At 45.9% G+C, this 20,697-nt stretch overlaps 1 protein-coding gene and 1 long non-coding RNA gene across 2 annotated transcripts; both read left to right on the top strand.

Annotated features, from left to right (window-relative positions):
• The first annotated feature begins 4,412 nt into the window (after nt 1–4,412).
• LOC129508395 (uncharacterized) lies at nt 4,413–8,518 on the top strand. The gene is made up of 3 exons (XR_008664162.1): nt 4,413–4,495; nt 6,963–7,464; nt 8,284–8,518. It is a non-coding gene; the product is annotated as an uncharacterized LOC129508395 (long non-coding RNA).
• Nucleotides 8,519–11,682: 3,164 nt separating this feature from the next.
• MYL2 (myosin light chain 2) lies at nt 11,683–20,220 on the top strand. The gene is made up of 7 exons (XM_055323373.1): nt 11,683–11,834; nt 13,136–13,225; nt 16,229–16,304; nt 17,426–17,530; nt 18,090–18,168; nt 18,256–18,304; nt 19,884–20,220. Exons 1-7 carry the CDS (start codon nt 11,832–11,834, stop codon nt 19,980–19,982), a joined length of 501 nt encoding a protein of 166 aa, XP_055179348.1. The 5' UTR covers nt 11,683–11,831; the 3' UTR covers nt 19,983–20,220.
• The last annotated feature ends 477 nt before the right edge of the window (nt 20,221–20,697 follow it).

A 20,697-nucleotide genomic window follows, 5' to 3' on the forward strand; every position in this document is an offset into this window, starting at 1 on the left:
AGTGGGGTCAGTATTCTTACCCAACCCATTTCACAGATAAGAAAAGAAAGGTTCTACAAAGAAAAGCCACTTGCCTTCCCTCATCCAGCTAGCAAGTGGCAGAGGGAGCATTCTATCCTAGACCTGCCTGTAAATTTCCCCTTCTTCCCTACAGGTAGGCCAGGAGATACCAGGGGGAAGGGCAAAGGGTGGTCAGTGAATTCAGCACCCCTAAACCACCCTCAAACTCTCTACCAGCAGGGAACCCCTCTCTCTCATCCTAGTCAGTGGTTCTCTAATCTCTAGGTCAGTGGTTCTCAACCCAGGATAATTTCCCTGCTAAGGGGACAGTTGGCAGTATCCGGAGACATTTTTGGTTGTCCTAATGTGTGTGTGTAGGTGTGGGGGGGTGTTGCTACCGGCATACTGGCATCTACTGGGCAAAGGTCAGGGATGCTGCTCAGTATCCTACAATGCCCAGGACAGCCTCCTTGCCCATAATAAAGAATGATCTCACCCAAAATGTCAATAGAGCTGAGGCTAAGAATCCTCCAGAATCAAAGCCCTGTGAATAGCCATGTCTGCACTGGGAAGGGACAGGGGCCCCGGCCCTGCAAATCTGTGTGTTAGCTGACAGTATGCTGAAAGGTCCTTCACCTGAGAACCTCAGGTCGGATGACTAATGAGCCAGGAGTGAGACCTTTATATAGCTCCAGAGCAGGGCAATAGTGACAGGTTTGGCTGTCACAGTGCCACGGCCTCAGCAAAGGGGCTCTGACAGGTCGGCAGAGGAGGGTGCAGAAAATCTGGTTGGGGTGGAATTTGGGGCAGCAGCTGCTGCTGGAATCTGGGCCTCACAAGAGGAACAATGCCCCCTGGAACGCCAGGCACACCACGAAGACAGCTGAGCCTGCGGGGCGGGCGGGTGTGGGCAGGCGGGCATCTGAAGGGCACCAGTAAAAATGGAATTGTCTGGGTGCTTCTGTCTCCCACCCAGGCAAGGCAGATGACCAAGAGCTAAAAATACCAGGAAAGAAAAAGCCACTGAAGGGTTGTCTGGCTGCCTGGGGCTGGATCCGACCTCTGGGCTCCCTGCAAGTGATGAGAGCTGGGGCCCAGATCCCCCAAGCCCTATGATCAGAATATCAGGGTGGGGACAGGCCCAGGGGTAGAATCTGATGTCCTGGGTTAAAATCTGGCAGGTACTTGTAGTGCCGCCCTGCAGACTGACTGCTCCTCCCCGAGCCTGTTTACTCATCTGGAAAATGGGTCTAATATTAGTACCTTCCTCACAGTGTTGTTTGAAAATGAAATAAGATGGTGGGTAAAGCACCGAGTGCAATGCCTGTTACACAGGAAGCTCTAGATAAGTGAGAGTCAGGTTTTCTTTGGGGACCTCAGATTGGCAAACTCAAGGGGCAGTGGCTGGGTGGTAGCCATGATGGCAGGCCTACTATCCCCAGTCCTTGCTTTCCTCCAAGAATCCACCACCAGACTTAATAACCCCTCCAGTAGCCAACACACACTTGCTATACTCAGCCAGCTCATGTTTGTCTTTCTTCACCACAAAGCTGTCATTAAAAGTGGTACAACACAAAAAAATGAGGGGAGCCTTGATGGCTCAGTTGGTTAAGCATCTCCCTTCAGTTCAAGTTCTGATCTCGGGGTCCTGGGATTGGGCCCTGCGTCAGGCTCCCTGCTCAGCAGGGAATCTGCTTCTTTCTCTCCATCCTCCTGCTGTGCTCTCTCTCTCTCTCATTCACTCCCTCTCTCAAATAAATAAATAAAATCTTTTTAAAACATGAATCATATTTGCCAGGTGCCACAGAGCATCTTCTCTCAAGAGCTTTGCATGAGGGGACTAGCAGGTGAGGGGGGTGGCTGGAATAGAAAATGAGCCTAGAAAGATAAACCATAATAACCACACACACACACACACACACACACACACACACATACACATATACATATGTATGTGCACACATGCACACACTCATGATGCATGTACTGTGTGCCCAGCACTATATAAAGCCACTCATACACACTGCAAGAGTTGCTGTGTAGACAGCACTTGGAACAGTGCCTGGCACAGAGTAAGTATATAATAAATGTTAGCTGCTATCATTAGTATCACAATTTTCTAGTTTTATTTTAAAAACAACCTTCTGGGGTCAGCACCATTGTTTCCCCTGTTTATCAAGCAAGGAATCTGAGGTTTAGTGTGGCTAAGTCATTTGTTCAGGGTCCCACAGTTAAGAAAGTGGAGTTGCTGACCTGGAACCCGGCTTTCAATCATTGCACCATTCTGGTAGGTCAAGATCAAGTGCTAAAAGATATTAACTGTCGAGCCAAGAAGGGGAGATTTCTTCCTGACATAGTAGGGAACCATTGAGGGTTCTGGGACATGTGTGGGTCATCATCAGAGCAAGGCATGGAGGAAAGTATTTAGAATGGGGGTATGTGAAAAATAAGGGTAGAAAGTCATGAAAAGACAGCCCCCCCCCCCAAAAAAAAAAGACAGGCCCCAAACCAATTTACCATGGGCCAGATCTGGGACAGGACTAGGGGAAGTAGATTTGCAAGACATTCTGGAGGCATCCGACTCTTGATTTCAGCTCAAGTCATGATCTTGGGGTCGTGAGATGGAGTCCTCCCTAGAGCTCTGAGGAGTCTGCCTTCATCCCTCTCTTTTCCTCTGCCCCTGCCCCTGTTCATGCACTCTCAATCTCTTTCTCTCAAATAAATAAATAAATCTTAAAAAAAAAAAAAAGACATCCTGGAGGCAGAAGAGATAGACTTTGTCACCAATGGGCAGAATTGAGATGGCTGAGGATTTTGGTCTGGGTGCCAAAAAGAGCAGTAAAATCATTACTAGAAAAAGAGTTTTTTTTTAATTTTTTTAATTTTTATTTATTTATGATAGTCACAGAGAGAGAGACAGAGAGAGGCAGAGACATAGGCAGAGGGAGAAGCAGGCTCCATGCACCAGGAGCCCGACGTGGGATTCGATCCCGGGTCTCCAGGATCGCGCCCTGGGCCAAAGGCAGGTGCTAAACCGCTGCGCCACCCAGGGATCCCCCTAGAAAAAGAGTTTGAGGGGATCCCCGGGTGGCTCAGCAGTTTAGCGCCTGCCTTCAACACAGGGCGTGATGCTGGAGTCCCGGGATCAAGTCCCACATCGGGCTCCCTGCATGGAGCCTGCTTCTCACTCTGCCTTTGTCTCTGCCTCTGTGTGTTTGTGTCTATCACGAACAAATAAATAAAAATCTTAAAAAAAAAAAGAGTTTGGGAGAGAAAGAGGAAAAAAATGAATTCATATTTGATCATGTTATTCTTTGATTCCCATTACCCTGGACCCAGGTGACAGCCAAGAATAGGAACTGATGGTTCCTGAACATTCGTTGTGTGCCCAGCAATGTCCTTGCACTTCCCAAGTATTAGCTAACTATACTCACTCATTCAAACCTCCCAAGAATGTTTAAAGGGCCATCATTATCTGCGTTTCACAGATGAGGAAACCAAGGCAGGCAGAGCTGACATTGCTTGCCCAAATGGCACTTGGTACGCAGCGAGTGTTCCATGAATGTGACCGACCTGTCTCCACTAAGCACAAGGCCTGGTCCATCCAGTCCGACTTGCTGAAGAAGCCGCCTTCCCCACTTGGTGGTTCCTGCTGACGCCTGGCGGCCCTGACACAGGGAGATAGGCGCTATCACTTGATGACAGTCTATCAGCCACCAGGCTTTGGGCTGGCAGGGCCTGGTATGCCTTTGTTCTATCTGGAGATGGCTGACTTCACCACCCGCCTTAAAGGGGCATGACACCCCAAGGCCAGGTGACCCGCTAAGCCAGTAACTTCCAGCGGTACCATAGTGAGTGCTTAGATCTGGCACTTTTCTGAGTCCGGCTCTGTCCTAGATATTAATGTGTTACTAGATTAACACTTTAAGTTACTGATATCAATATACGAACTCCTTTGATTTGCTGAAGAATTTTATAAAACAACTATATGGAGAAGGGGTTCCTGTTTACAAAGTGGGATATAACAGCTTAGATCTGAAATCCAGGAGCTAGAGAGGAGAAATTAATTTTAAAATGCCCCCAGCTGGGGCTGGATTAAAACTTCTAAAATACCTAAAAACGGAAAAGACACTGACTCCCACTGCCTCATGTGAAATGAAAGATAAAAACAGTTCGTAATGGTCAAACTAGTGTAAGAACATCCCACGGTGTTCTGATTTTCCCCACGACGGCTATTTTAATCCTTTTTAAAAATATATCTAATCCTTTCCCAAAAAAAAGTTTATGGAGTTTTTCTTTGTTTTGTTCTTGGCACCTCTGCTTAGCTGGTGCTGTAAAGAGCATGTATTAAGTGTGTCTGCTGCGTGACCTGGCTCTGCCACCAGCCTCTCGGTTGGCTGAAATGGGAAGACATGCATTCTATCCTCATTAGCGAGGTGATGGCTGGGACTCCTCTAAACGTCTCCAAGGCGGATCCTGGAATGGAAAGGCCCAGGTGGGGTGTGCATGTTTGTCTGTGTGTTACCAGTGTATGACAAAGTGTATTTGTAGGTGTTGTGTGTGTGTGGTATGATATCAACGTGAAAAAATGTATATTTGTATGTGCAAATGAGAGAAAGAGTCAGGAAATGCAAGGTGGTATCCTGGAACAGAAGCAAGGACAACAGTGGAAAAGTCAGAGAAATCAGATAAACTTTGAAGTTTGGTGAATAGTCATGTACCAGTGTCCCACAGTAATGTAAGATATTAATATTAGGAGAAACTGGGTGAGGAGTATATGGGAACTCTGCAACTTTTCTGTAAGTTCTAAAATTAAAAGTTTGTTTCAAGCAAGTCTAGAAGGAATTCTATGAAGTTCTACAATGGAAAAACTAATCTACAGTGCTAGAGGTAAAAAATGAGGGGGTACTTTTGAGGGGGGAGATGTTGATGGGCAGCAGGGAAAGCTTTGAGAGCTAGAATGTTCTGTCTTGACTTGAGTGGTGACACAGCGTGGACATAGGCAAAAACTCATTGCCCTGGGCACCTAAAAGACATGCACTTTGCTACAAGTGCATCTCAAGTTAAAAAAACCAAACAATTAAAAATATAATCTGGAAAAAATAACAAGTATTGGTAAGGATGTGGAGAAAAAGGAATGCTGGTGCACTATTGGTGGAATGCAAACTGGTGCAGCCACTGTGGAAGACAGTATGGAGGGTCCTCAAAAAGTTAAAATAGAACTCCCTTATGATCCAGCAATAGCACTGCTGGGTACTTACCCAAAGAATACAAAAACACTAACTTGAAAAGATATATACGCCCTTAAGTTTTACTGTAGCATTATTTACAATAGCCAAATTATGGAAGCAACCTGAGTGTCCATTGATAGATCAATGGAAAAAGAAGATGTGGGGTGTGTGTGTGCGTGTGTGTATGTATATACATATACTTGTGTATTATATATTATATTATATGCCAGAATATTATGCTGCCATAAAAAAGACTGAAATCTTACCATTTGCAACAACACAGATTGATCTAGAGAGTATAATGCTGTGAAATAAACCAGTCAGAGAAAGACAAATACCATATGATTTCACTCATATGGAGTGAAATTTAAGAAACAAAACAAATGGGCAGCCCGGGTGGCTCAGAGGTTTAGCGCCGCCCCCAGCCCAGGGCCTGATCCTGGAGACCCGGGATCGAGTCCCACATCGGGCTCCCTGCATGGAGCCTGCTTCTCCCTCTGCCTGTGTCTCTGCCTCTCTCTCTCTCTCATGTCTCGTGTCTCTCATGAATAAATAAATAAAATCTTTTTTTAAAAAAAGAAACAAAACAAACGAACAAAGGGAATAAAGGAGACAAACCAAAGAACAGACTCTTAACCATATAGAGAGAATAAGCTGGTGGTTACCAGAGGGGAGATGAGGTGGGGGGATGAGTGAAAGAGGTGAAGGGGATTGAGAGGACACCTGTCATGATGAGCACTGAGCAATATACAGAATTGTTAAATCACTATTTGTATTTCTGAAACTAATATAATACTCTATGTTTACATTGGAATTAAAATTAACTTAAAAAATCATAAAAACACAAAAACATAGAGTCTGGAAGACTTTACATTAAACACACAAAAGACATCCCCTTCAGGGAGTATTTGGCCGCAATGGTAGAACAGAAGCTTTTAAGTCAATATATTTCTGTAATGTTTCAAATTGTTTTATATTAAGAGTGTACTCGTTCACATAGTATCGATTCAACTTCTTACGGACATGTAACGTGCACAAAGAGAAGGGTACTTATAGAGACGTACAGCTCCACTAATCTTCCCAAACGTAGTATATCTGGGCAACCAGCACCCAGGTCAAGATACAGAATATTCCCTGTGCCCCCCAAGCCCCCAATTACTCAAATTCTGATTTAACTTGTTTACTTGAGAAGAACATCAGGAGAGCCCCGTTTCAGCTCCCTGCCTCTCCCTCTGCACCTCCCCCTGCTCATTCTCTCCCCACCTTCTCCCCCCCTTCTCAAATAAATAAAAAATAAAATCTTTAAAAAAGAGAGAGAAGAACATCAGGGGCAGTGATTAGCAAAGCAGGAATCAAAGCCTTATATATAGTGTTCCTTACCGGTCTCCCTTATTCTAAGTCTCCCTTCTACCCACTGAAAACAGTCAACCCAGGCAAAGGCATTAAATCCACATTCAAATGGAGTCCTTGACCCTGAAATGCTCCATGGTGTTCCATGGCAAGGCTCCTAATGGTCAACGGAAAAAAGACTGTCTCCCTTTCAAAGATTCCTGTCCTACAGGCCTGGGAAAAGGTTGGAAACCTTCTGGCCCCAAGTAGGGGGATCTAACTGTCAAGTACCCCAAAATAATCACAGCAACTAACACTTATGGGGTGCTCACAATGAGCTACTTGATTGAAGCCTCATGAAAACCCTGTGAAGTGAGTGCTATTATCATTCTCATTTTACAGATGGGGAAATTGAGACTAAGAAGAAACTGCAGAAGATCATACAGCTGGCCTGGACTCAAACCTTGATTCATCCAGTTCCCAAACCCTGAGCCACCACACCAGGACACCTTGAGGAAAATCGAAAACAAATATTCCTGCTGTCCTCAATCAGTCAGATGACCAAGACTCTGCAGGACCTAGGATCCACGGGCTCTCTCTCTGTTCTCTGATGTCTTGCTTCCAGTGTCGCCAAGGAAGAGTCTGATGCTGACTTAGTCAGATTTTCTCTTAATCTTGGGAGTTTGTGAATTTCACCAGGATATACCTTGGTGTGTGTTTTTTTTCTACATCCATCCAGCATGGAGCTTGGGGATTCTTTCAAGCTACAGATTTGGCTCTTTCCCCAGCAGAAGAAAAATTTCTTGTATCACTTAACGTATTTTCAGCCTCTCCTCCTGAAATGGTGATCATTTGTACCTCTTCATTATTTGGCCCTGAGGTACTCCCTGCAAGTCATTTCCAGGTCAGTATTTGGATTGCAATAGGGACCATCCATTTTTGCAATTCATCTACTTAATTTTTAGCTTAGAAATCAGGTCTTGGGATCCCTGGGTGGCGCAGCGGTTTGGCGCCTGCCTTTGGCCCAGGGCGCGATCCTGGAGACCCCGGATCGAGTCCCACGTCGGGCTCCCGGTGCATGGAGCCTGCTTCTCCCTCTGCCTGTGTCTCTGCCTCTCTGTGTGTGACTATCATAAATAAATAAAAATTTAAAAAAAAAAAAAAAAAAAAAGAAATCAGGTCTTAAATCTCCAGGAAGTCACTTCAGAGTTTCACCTGAATTTCCCTAGGTGTTTTGTTTTGTTTTAGTTTTATGGAGTAAACCACGTACTTGGTTTTTTAAAAAGTAATCAAATTAATACATTGCCACGTTTTCAAAAGAGAATTATTGAACATAAATACCCACTTTTCTCAGATTTAAACTTATTACGTGCATGTCTCCCTATACCTGGATGAAGCTTTACTGATGTATATCTGGCACTGGAAACAGAGCCCAGCACATAGTAAGGCTTCAATAAATATTTAAGTAATCAATACCTTTTGATATGGGGATCAAAACCATTCTTGCTTAAAAATAGAGTACATCTACAAGCACTACTTATATTTTTCCCTCTTCTCACCTCTTCTTTTAATATTGTCAATGGGCAATTTTTTTTAAATTACCACTCAATAAAATTGACCTTTTTCTGGTGTATAGTTCTATGAATTGTAGCTTAAATTTTATTGTTGTAATTAATATTACTCAGCAGTTGATCTGTTTTCTCCAACTGTTCTGTTTCTCTAGGTGTGGTAGGCAGGAAGCATTGAATTTCCCCAAAGATGTCCACGTCCCAATCCTTGGAAGCCGTGAATATGTTAGCTTACATGGCAAAATGGACTTTGTAGATATGGTTATGGATCTGGCAATTAGGTAAGTATCCCGGATTATCCCAGTGGACCCCATATAATCACAGGGGATCCTTAGAAGATGGGAGAGAGGCAAGAGGATCAGAGAATCTGGAGTCAGAGACTGCATTGATGTGGCCACCAAGTGAGCCAAGGAATGTGGGCAGGCTCTGGAAAAGGCAAGGAAAGGATTCTCCACTAGAGCCTCCAGAAGGGAGGCAGCCCTGCCAAACCAGTTTCCATTTCTGACCTCAAGAATGGTGAGATAGTAAACTAGTGCTGTTTTGAGCCACTAAATTTATGATAATATTTTTATAGTAGCAATAGGAAACTAACACACCAGGTTTGTTTTCTGATTGTTTTAGAAGTTGCTATTCTGATTGGCCTGCCCAGCCTTCTTCTCTTTGTCTTCTGAGTACCTCAGGCAGACAGTTATTTTTCTCTTTGGCTCCGTGGGACTTGTGTGGTTTGGGGGACACTTCTCAGCCATAGGAATCCCACAGTCAGTAGAAAGGTAGAGGGTTTTGAGGCAGGTCCCCGGCCCTGTGAGCCTATGGCTCGTAGGTAAGATAAAGCCATCCCAGCCTTGAGGACAAAGAGGCTCCAGCCCACCTACTCTCCTCAATGCATTCTTGAGGTTGATGCTGAAACATACCCCTGAAAGTCTCCATAAACCCAAACCCCAGTCTTTCTAGATTCTCCACTCCCAGGACCTTGTCCCAGGTCTCTGGGGGGCTCCTCAGTGGTGTCCCAGTCCATTGGCCAGGGAGGGGTGCCTCTGGGTCTCCAGTTCTCTCAACAGAGCCCAAGACCTGACGAACATCCTGGGCTATCAGTCCTGGCAGCCATGAGGCTCCATGCTATTCAGGCCGCCATGTTCCCAGAATCTGTCTGACACACATAATTTCACTCACTGCCCCCAGTAGCCTTTTGGGGTCTGCAGTATTATGGTTTTCATCTGCAGACAAAGAGATTGAAGCCCCAGGAGGTTAGTGCCCTGTTTGAGATCCTGTACCTTTAGCTACTGAGCCAGGACTCTCTCCCAGTATCCCCACCCAAAGATCCAGTTGAATAAAATATGTCCTCAGGGGAACTAGCTGTATGGGTGCCCTTTAGGGGCACACTTATATACCTACCTGCCTCTGGAGGGCCTGAGCCCATCCTCACCTCTGAACCAGGGGCTCCCCATCCCCCACCACTCATTCTGCAAATCCGCTGTGGCTGCAACAACTATTTTGCTTGGCCATTTATAGCTACTGACTGCTCACACAAGTGTTTTAACGAAAATCCATGGTGCACCTATTAGCTAGGGAAACATTTATTCTGGTGTTGTCAGACAATCTTGGACAGAAAAGCTCTTCTTGACTGATCTGTGAGCACATGCATGGGTTGGTGAGTATGCATGGGCATGTGGCCAGTATGCACATGAGTGTGTGTGTGTATTATGTGCTGTGTGTATGTGCACGAATATATGGATATGTTTTGGTCTGTGCATGAATGTGTGTGTCCATCCACTCTGATGTGCATGTAAACACACCTTTTGTTATTAAAGATTCTGTTGGAAGATGCTCTGGGCCATTCTAACCCATGTACGACTGGAAAGAGGAAAAAATTAGCATCTTTTTTTGTCATGGCAATAGATGGTTCTTGGGTTTGCGCCCTCAAAATTGAATTTTGTTTTCACCTGAGAGGGGAGGTGAGTGATGCCTACCTGGGTCTCATCTCCTCTCATCCTGCAGAAAGCCTCATAAAGGTCTTTATATCCTTTTCCCACTTTCTGTGCTAAGAGAGGTGAAGTCACTTGCCCAAGGTCACACAGAGCTCAGATTCAAATGCAACTTTATCTGACTTCCCAGCCTCAGGGCTAAATCCCTCCACTCTCCTGCCTCAAACCTCCTCAGGTTGAATGGAGACTAATAATCCCTACTCAGGCCAGGTGGGCAAAGTCTGCCCAACTCCTTTATTAGCTAGTTTGTTCATTCCTGGGAGCCGAGGATCTTGTTAGAAGGTTCAAGCAATCAGAACAACTGAGAACATATTTGTGGATTGATTGGCTTGATAGGATCTCCAAGAATGCTGGTCTTGCTCCCAAATCAGGATGTCCCTGGGCACTGGGCAGCCCCCCAGGACTGGTTAGACAAAGGGTGTCCTGCTCTGAACTCCCCTACTGCTCCCTTCGTGTCTGGAATGAAATCCCAAGGCTGTGATCTGCCCGGCCTGCCTTGCTGGCTTCACCTTGTGCCCCTGATGCCCTGACAGCTCCAGCCACATAGGTCCTTCTGCCCCTCAAAAAAGCCAATTCACCCTCCTTTGAGGCTTTTGTTGTCCTGCTGCTAGGAGCCAGTCTCTGCTCAGAGAGGATCCCTGAGCCGGGAGGCAGCTCCCCGCCCAGGACTTCCACACCTATCGTTTCTAAGTAAGATTTGTTTCTACCTGAAATTATCCAGGTTATGCATTTCTTTATTTTTATTCATCTCCTCCTGACGCATAGCTTTCTGAGGGCAGGGAGTTTGTCACTGGGAAGCAGTCTCCCTCATACTAACACAGTGCCTGGGATGAATGTTGGGGACACAGAGAAGAAGGTTGTCTCTACCCCACAGGGTGTCTGGAAAATTAAATATGAGCATGAGACATGTGTACATGGTGCCTGGCACGTAGCAAGTGCTCGGTAAGTGAAATATGTTATTTCTTCAATCAACAAGTATTCATTGAGCAGCTGCTGTGTGCCAGTCACGAGCTAGGAGCCAGGGAAAGAATAGCGAGGAGAACTGAAAAGGACCCTGCTTTCCCAAGCTGACTGTTCACTGACACTGAACAAAATAAATAAGTGAATTACACAGTATGTCAGGAAGTGATAAGTGCTCTGCAGAAAAACAAAGCAGAGAAGGGGTTCTGGAGGGCAGACAGTGAGTGGCTATTTTAAATAGGGTGGTGGGGAGGTCTCACTGAGAAGGTGATATTTGAGCAAAGATCTGAGGCAGGTGAGGGAGGAAGCCTCCCTGATGTCTGATGGAAAAACACTCTAGGCAGAGGGAAGTGCAGGTGCAAAGGCCCTGGGGTGGGACCCTGATTACGTTGGAGAATTTTCACAGTCTCCTCTCTGCCATTTTCTTTCTCAAAATTGACAAGCACAAGTGCCTCCCGCCCGCCCAAGTGCTGCTGAATAAGTGTGCAGCATCTCTCCCTGTGACCCAGCCGCCTGTCTCTTTAACCTTGAATGCCTTTTTGGGTCTCATGTGTCACCGAGTGGCGAGCGAGCTCCCCTTACTTCAGAAGAACGGCATGGGGTGGGGGGGCCTTAGGTGGTGTCCGCCTCACCTATTACTGCCAAAAGTGGTCATGGGGTTATTTTTAAACATGGGGAGGAAGTATTTATTGTTCTGAGCAGAAGAGAGAGGGGAAGCCTCAGGGATTCTTCTGGGGAAGCAGTTCTGTGTCCTTTCCACCATGGTGAGTAAGCGAGGGCTTTGGGAGGTGTGATGCTGCAGTGGGGGGAAGGAAAGAGCACCTATGAGAAGAGGACCAGAGGGGAGGGGAAGAAAGGTGGCTTTTGAGGGCCCCAGACCCTGGAGAAAAAAGCAGTGCTTGCTGCGTGTGCGCGCAGAGGAACCCCAATCAATGCCCCCATAAGCCACAAATAACAGCAGCTCCCAGGGACTCGCAAAAACAAAATAAGAGAGTTGGCTTTTTTATGGCTTGTCTACTGACCTCTCGAGGAATCAATAACTCCCAGGGCTTGCAAAATGGGATTGAACGCTTTTAAGGATCAAATTGTAATTCTTTTTTCTTGTTCAGGCAGCTGGGGAAAAGAATCTTTTTGTTTTCACCTTTTGAACTTGCAAATTTAAAACCTTTCTCCCTGTGTTGTTTGGCTAGGTGTCCCTCTCCTAGAGCAAGAAGCCACCAAGTCAGGGAGAGCCTGGGGAATGGTTAGGGGCACAGACTCTGGAGTCAGACTGCGCAAGTGCAATTCTGGGTCTGCCTTTTTGTGACTGTGTGACCTTGGGCAAGTGACCCAACCTCTCTGAGCCCTAGGTGACTTTCCAATAAAATGGCTCTGGTAATAGCAGCGTTTACCTGACAGGGGGATTAAATGAAATCACGTATGTACGGTGTTCAAGTGTTTGCTCTATTTAAAGTCAGAGGGAAATGGGGTGGGGCCAAAGGTTAACTTGCTTTTCTCTGCACTGTTTGCCTATGCAAGGACAGAAGATTTAGAGAGGAGATTTCACTGCCATTTGGATCAAAGGAGAATTGGGAATTGGGGAGGGGGAACAGTGGGTTTTAACGCCCTGAAAAAGTGTCACTTCCTAAAGGTATTCCTCATGGTTTAGTGAGCCTGACGTTCCCCCCTGACCCCCACCACCCAATCAATTCTCCTTCTGTGCATTACTGAACTTTTTTGTGAAATGCACTGAAACACAGGCGGTCAGATCCTGCTGGGGCTGATCTGAAAGTATTGCCTCCTTCCCCAGAGGTGCAGCTCCACCTCCCCCAGTTTTACAAAGGAGGTGCTGCAAGATCCACAGTCTCTGAAGACCCACCAGAACCAGAATGCCTTTGAGACACGCTATTCCTTCCAGGTCCTCTTAGCCCTCTAGGATCATCGTTTTGAGACGAGTGTCGGCCTCCTACCCCCATTTCACAGACGAGCAGTTGAGGCTCACTCAGAGAGGGGACCTGACCTAGTTTTCTAACTTCCAGCTTCTGACTCTTAATCGATGCTTTCCCCTGCCTCCCACCACTTCCAGGCACCCAAGAAAGCCAAGAAGAGAGCAGAAGGCGCCAATTCCAACGTGTTCTCTATGTTTGAACAGACCCAGATCCAGGAATTTAAGGAGGTGGGTGCAGCTGTTGAACCATCCGCCCAGATGGAGATTCCCACCTGTTAGAGAGAACACTCCCTCGGTCCATGTTCCCCACAGGGACCTCTTGGCTATATGTTTCTATCCTCCAAACCCAAATCCAGTCTCAATGTGTGTGTGAACCATTTATTTTATTTTTAATTTTTATTTATTTTTTATAATAATATTTTCTTTTTTTAAAATTTTTATTTATTTATGATAGTCACACAGAGAGAGAGAGAGAGGCAGAGACATAGGCAGAGGGAGAAGCAGGCTCCATGCACCAGGAGCCCGACGTGGGACTCGATCCCGGGTCTCCAGGATCATGCCCTGGGCCAAAGGCAGGCGCCAAACCGCCGCACCACCCAGGGATCCCTATTTTTAATTTTTTAAATTTAAATTCAGTTTGCCAACAGAGTCTAACACCCAGTGCTCCTCACATCACCAGGTGAACCATTTTAAGAGATTATTTTTTCATGATTTTTGCCGATCATCAAAGTAAAGCATATTTCTTGTTGAAAATGTCAGGAGAGAATTCAAGAAAACCCCAAAGAAGAACACAAAAATGACCTATAATTCTATGACCCATAGATACTAAGTGTACATTTTGATATGCATGCTTTTTAAAAAATATTTTATTTATTTATTCATGAGCGACAGAGAAAGAGACAGAGACACAGGGAGAGGGAGAAGCAGGCTTCCTGGGGGGAGCCTGATACAGGACTCGATGCCAGGACCCTGGGACGAGGGCCTGAGCCAACGGCAGTAACCACTGAGCCACCCAGGTGCTCCACATATCCACGCTTCAAGTCATTTTTGTGCTATGTGAATACACTTTTAAACTCTTCTGCTATTTTTCTTTGACCAATTCCTCATCATTTTCTATCATTTATTCCAACCACTTCCTGTGGTTGGATGTGACATTTGCTCAGATTGTTTTACAGTTATAAATTTTTTTTTAATTTATGATAGTCATACAGAGAGAGAGAGAGAGAGAGGCAGAGACATAGGCAGAGGGAGAAGCAGGCTCCATGCACCGGGAGCCCGACGTGGGACTCGATCCTGCGTCTCCAGGATCGCGCCCTGGGCCAAAGGCAGGCGCCAAACCGCTGAGCCACCCAGGGATCCCTTGTTTTACAGTTATAAATAACACATCTTTGCTTGTTTCTTTGGGGTAAATTCCTAAAAGCAGAACTGCTAGGTGAAAAGAACTTTAAAAAAGGAACTAAAAACCAGTAGACCTGCTGGCCCTCCAGAAATGTGGTACTAATTAATACCTACTCCCATCAGCCTCGAAGGGAAGGAGTGCAATTTCCCCCTATATCTCCATCAACATTGGGTATTAATAGCTGAAAATATTATTTCTACCAAACTGAGAGCCAAAAAAAGAGTATCTCTTAAATTTTAAATTATATAGTCCTCCATTGTTGAGCACAAGCCAGGTGGAAATCCCATGGCATTCTACAGGAGTGCCTTATTAAGTAAACCTGAGGACCAATTAGGCCGAATTAAGCCACTGCCCGCAGGCTTAGAAGGATACACTCTGAATTAATTTTCCAGGAGTCCTGATGGCTCACACTGAGTTATCCACACTCCCACCTGAGCCTGCAGAGGAAAATATGCTGCAGAGGCCCATGTGTTCTGTATCAAAGGGGAAACCATTCGGGACTTGAACACTTGTACTTTTTCGTCCTCACAAAAGTTCAGATCACAGGAATGTTGTGTCCCACATGCCACCAAGGAAAGAATTCCTAGACAAAATATATCTTGAACTTGTCACCTTCCAGGGAGAAGACCACAAGACCACGCCGCCCCTTCCCCCTCACCCAATCTCTAGAATGAGATCAGCATCTGGAGGGTGTGGGGAGGAGGTGCAAATACTTTCAGGAACCAGTTGCAAAGAACTCAAAAAACGTGGAGATGAAAAGCCATTTGTAAAACACCTGGGTATTGACAAAGCTGTTGGGAGTCTTCATGGACACTACCTGGGAAAGATGATTGGCCCCATTTTGCAGATAACTGGGCTTTGGGGGGATGTTGGGGAGGATGAGACCCCCAATTATTAACTTGATTTTTTTTTAAGATTGTATTTATTTATTCATGAGAGACACAGAGAGCGAGGCAGAGACACAGGCAGAGGGAGAAGCAGGCTCCGTGTGGGGAGCCCGATATGGGACTCGATCCCAGGACTCCAAGATCACAACCTGAACCAAAGGCAGACGCTCAACTAGTGAGCCACCCAGGCGTCCCTAACTTGGTTTTTTGAATGAACACTTCATAGAGATGTAATTCACACACCTGAAATTCACCTTTGTAAACTACAGTTCGGTGGTTATTGACTAGTCACAAGAGTTGTAGAGTCATCATCACGAACTCCCAAATGTTTTCCTCAGACCAGAAAGAAACCTCCTACTCATTAGCCATCACTCCCCATTGCCCTCTTCCCCCAGCCTCTGGCCACCACCCAAATATTTTCTGTCCCTAGGGACTTGCCTGGTCTGGCCATTTCATGGAAATACATCCTACAGCATGTAGCCTTTTGCCCTGGCTTCTTTCACTCAGGGTCACGTGCCAAAGCTCATCCATGTTGTAGCCTGTGTCAGGATCTCCTTCGTTTTTCTTACTCAGTAGGAGTCTGTTACGTGGCTAGACCACATTTTGTGAATCCGTCCACCAATTGATGGACACGTGGGCTGTTTCCAGTTTGGGGCCACTATAAGTAAGGCTGCTGTGGCCATTCAGGCGTAGGTTTCCATGGGGACAGATGTTTTCAATTCTCTTGGGTAGATGCCTAATTGTAGAACTGCTGGATCCTGTGGGAACTCTATGCCTAACATTAGTTTTGAGGAATGGCCAGTTTCCAATCATTGACTCTTGATCACGTATCCTTCACTGCTCCCTGAATCCCAGAATCCCATTTCCTCCTGTTCATAGCCCAATCTCTTGGGCTCCTCCACCCAACTTCTCCTGGGCTGACCAGCCAAATGCCCCCTTCCACAGGCTTTCACCATCATGGACCAGAACAGGGATGGCTTCATCGACAAGAATGATTTAAGGGACACCTTTGCTGCTCTTGGTATGTCCACCCCCCATACACACCCCGGTAGGCCTGCAGGAGGGTCTCCTTATCCCGCCCTCCTCAGGGGTGAAAGGTAGGACCACTGCAAAGGTCAAGGGCTTGTCATTTTTCAAAGAAATGGCTCAATCATGATTGGCCTTTAAGACAAACTTCGGAAGTTAGTATTTAGGCTTTAAGTGTCTTCACATATCTTTTGTTTTTCTTTTAAAGTAACTTTTTTTTCTGTGATTTTGAATGGAATGCCAACTCATAATAGAAAATTTGCAAAATTCAGAAAAGTATAAAGAAGAAAACTCAACCATTAGGCCACATTCCACTGTAACATGTCAGCCTCTCAGTCTTTTCTAGATATATCTGGGTTTTTTGTAGGGGTCGTTGTTGTTTTAAGCCTGGAATCATTCTATTTTGGAATCACCTTTTTAAATTTAACATCTCAACAGTGTGAGCACCAGTGTATTGAGCTTTTTCAAAATATGTGTCCAACCTGCCACTGCTCACACCCAGTCCATTCCCACTCCCAGAACTCAGGGCCACCATGAACAGCTGTGCAGGTTGTGCACTATACAGTTCTATAGATAACTATTCATGTCTGTTGCCACTGTAGATTTTTATATTTAAAACAAATTATCTTAAGAACAGGTGTCTTTTAAAAATCTGCACAAAGATGCTATATGGGCTTGTGGCAGAGGCTGGGTAGCACAGGTATATCAGAATCTCCAAGGCTGTGTAGATTATAGCAGGTATAATCTGAAAAAGTTCCCTCAGGTGATTCTGATCTTTTTCACCTCCGACTGAGAGGGATAATTTATTGCATGAGCATTTTCCATTTAAGTAAAAAGTTAAAATATCTGTTTAAAATGTTCCAGGTTCTAAAGGCTCTATTATAAAAATAGCTAACCCCTCCCCACATTGGATGTTCGGGTTTTTTCCAGCTGTCTGGCTATTATAAATAACACTGTGGAGACCATCTTTTCCAGTGAATCTGGCCCCACCCTCTCCATCTCTGATTGTCCCTAGACTGGATTCCCTCAAGTGGAATTACAAGGGCAAATGCCAGTGTCCTGACAGCTGCTTCTGCCCCAGCCCGGGGGACCCTGACTGTGTGTTTCCTGCCCTAGGGCGTGTGAACGTGAAAAATGAGGAGATTGACGAAATGCTCAAGGAAGCTCCAGGTCCAATTAACTTTACTGTGTTCCTAACAATGTTTGGGGAGAAACTTAAGGGTAAGCTCACGTGTATGCCGTATGTGTGTATGTGTGGCTGCATTTGTGCACCTGTGTGTGTATCTTTACGTGTCTTCATCTTTGGGCATGAATTAAAACACCATGAGGGCAGACAAGGGTTGGCAGAAGATGAAGGCAGGGTAACACTGGGGGGAGAAATAAAAGCAGCAGTTGCCATTGCTCCAAGGCAGACCCTGAGCCAGACCTCATGCTTCGGCCTTTGGACGCATTACCTCATTTAGCATCTAGGAGGCTGGTTCTATTCTTATCCCTAGTCTTCTGCGCAGAGATGGAAAGCACTTGCCTATGGCCACACAGCTAGCAAATGCTGGAGTCAGGATTCGAATCCGAGTCTTTCTAAATCTAGATCCATGTTTGAGCTTGGGTTTGCTCAGAAATGACTGGATTCTCAGCTCACTCCTTCCAAGAGTCAGTGCTCAGAGCAAGCAAAACAGCCTTGCTCTGGCCCCTCCATCTTTGGGGGGAGTTGGGCCCTGCCTCCTGGGGTACCATGGGTTCCCAGCCACCAGTGGTTTGATGCAACCATTTTCTGTTTCAGGGGCAGACCCCGAGGAGACCATTCTCAACGCATTCAAAGTGTTTGACCCTGAAGGCAAAGGGGTGCTCAGGGCTGATTAGTGAGTGGGATGTGTGGGGAGGATATGGGGGTTCCCTGCTTCCTGTGCACACACTTGGTGCCAACACCTGCTGTTCTCTCTCCTCAGTGTTCGGGAGATGCTGACCACACAGGCAGAGAGATTTTCCAAAGAGGAGGTAACTACACCCCACCTCACCCTCTTTCCTAAAACACTCCCGCCCCACACTGACAGAGAACCTGCTACTGAGCCCCCATCTCATTTCATTCTCTCCACCACCCTATGAGGTAGAGTCTAGTATTGCTGTCATTTTATAAATGGGGAAACTGAGGCCTAGGGATGTGAGTCACTTGCCTAAAAGGACACCACAATGCTAATTGCTCGTGTCTGTATTCAAACCCAGATCTGTCTGACACCAGGTCTACCTTCCTCACAATGCATGGAGCCCTGGTTAGAGCACCAATTTCCTGATGGAGTGAGGGTGGCTTGCAGGGTACCACATACTGTCATGTAGGTTCCACACTGAGCAATTCTTCCAGATGCTGTACTCATAAGATATAGAGTATCCATTTATTGCAATTGTTTTCCAGCAGATGGCAGTAAAGTGTCCTGTTATAATTTTTTTTTTTTTAACTGTATATATGACTTTTCTGGCAGGTGGTAGTACTGTGCCTGGAAGAAAGGGCCCTTTTGCTAATTTGCCAAAAGCCCTGTATCAATAAGCAATGGTCCTGTCGATATTAATTAAATATTTAAAATAGTCCCTTCTCAGGCCTGATTCCATTAGGTTTCACATTTCACTAAAAATTTTATTTAGATTTCCCCTAAAACCCAAGCAGTTAAAAGAGCCTGCCTTCACCTCCTAGCAGCTTGGTGACTTGAGACAAGCTCTTTAACTTCACTATGCCTCAATTTCCTCATCTGTAAAGTGGAGATGGTAATAAAAGTTTCCTGGTAGTATGCTGTGAGGATTCAACAAGTTAATACGTGCAAAGTGCTGGAGCATGTGATAAGGACAATGTAAGTGTTAGCTATTATTAGCCAATATGTATTTTTAAAATTAACTAGTCAATGCTTTTTTAAAAATGCAGAAATTACATGTTTTTAAAAATCTACATTTCTAGCTTCCCTCAAAGAATCAGATTTCCTCAAAAAGTCTGACCTACATGTGCACATGGCTGCATTGGGCTGTCCCTGTGGCACTTGTCACCTTTGTAAATGGGATGTGTGTCTGCTTTGAGCCACAGTCCCCTCTAGGCCCCCCTTGCTCCCTTACACAACCTGCCTGGCCCCTCTATATGCCCGTGTTTGCGATCCCTGCTTTCCCTGCTGCCGGCTGGGCTCCCAGGAATATCACCGCAGAATGGCCCGTGGGGTGAGCACCTGCAGAAGAGCAAGGAAGGGAAAGAAAGCAGGGAGGCATGGGGGGAGGTGTTGAACCTCATTTCAGGCCCATAGACTATCTTGGCTACCCTCCCACCCTAGGGAGCTCTGGAGATAGAATACCCTTCTAAGAGGTCCCAAGTTAGGCCCCACACTGAGCAGGTGGCTGTGGGTGGCCCAGGAAGGCCATGACCTTGGGGCTGGCAGCTCTCTGCAACAGCTGGGTGACAAGGCCTTCTTGGAGGGGACCTGAGTGTCATGTCTCCATGCCCACCAAATCCCTGCCACCTCTGCACTGGGATTCACCCCCCACACAGCTGTCCCTCTTACTTCCCCTCCTGTCATGCTCAGCACATGTGGCTGGTTCATTGCAGATTGATCAGATGTTCGCCGCCTTCCCCCCTGATGTGACTGGCAACTTGGACTATAAGAACCTGGTGCATATCATCACCCACGGAGAAGAGAAGGACTGAGGGGGCTCACCAATCAACCCTGGGCTTGTCTTTGGTGGGGATGTAGTCCCTGCCCTCCTCTCACTTTGCCCAGTAATGCTGCCATCCCTGCTACCGGCCCGTTAGTCGTGTGGCTGCCTCATTAGCCACCTTCATCTTCTTTGCAGCCTCTGTGGTATATAGATACCATGTGGCCACATATCCTATAGATGGAAATCCATCCAGAAGCTGTGTTCAAATAAATGAGAGGTTGTCTATATGTTCATGGTGTTTCTCTGACAGAAGTGCCTCGGATAATGAAGATCCTTTGCTAGTTCCCAGAGAGTATGAGTGAGTGATGTCCCTGCTGTCATTATTATTGAATCTTAGTAACTCTTTATTTGCAGTAGACCTTCACAGCCACTCAGAACTATTTCTATCAAGGGCCACAATTTATTGGAATGTTAACTAGAGGACCACACCCCTTTCTTTCAAAGAGCTCAAGCAACTGTAGAGCCTAGCTTCCATGACATCCTCTCCTTTAGGATGCTATTGGAATGTTTCTCCCATAGATGCACTTAGGCCCCATGATAAATTAAGAGGAAGAGGCCTCACATTCATGCTAAAAACATGGCTCATTTGGAGGAAAAATCATACCCATTAACTATAAGAGGTTAATTTTTAATTTCAGACGTAGCAGTTGTTTGTCCTGGTCACAATCACAATCTCAGGAGCCATGGTGACCTCATACAACTCT

The sequence above is a fragment of the Nyctereutes procyonoides genome, unplaced genomic scaffold (assembly GCF_905146905.1).
Source record: "Nyctereutes procyonoides isolate TBG_1078 unplaced genomic scaffold, NYPRO_anot_genome, whole genome shotgun sequence".
In the NCBI taxonomy this organism is placed as follows: Eukaryota; Metazoa; Chordata; class Mammalia; order Carnivora; family Canidae; genus Nyctereutes; species Nyctereutes procyonoides.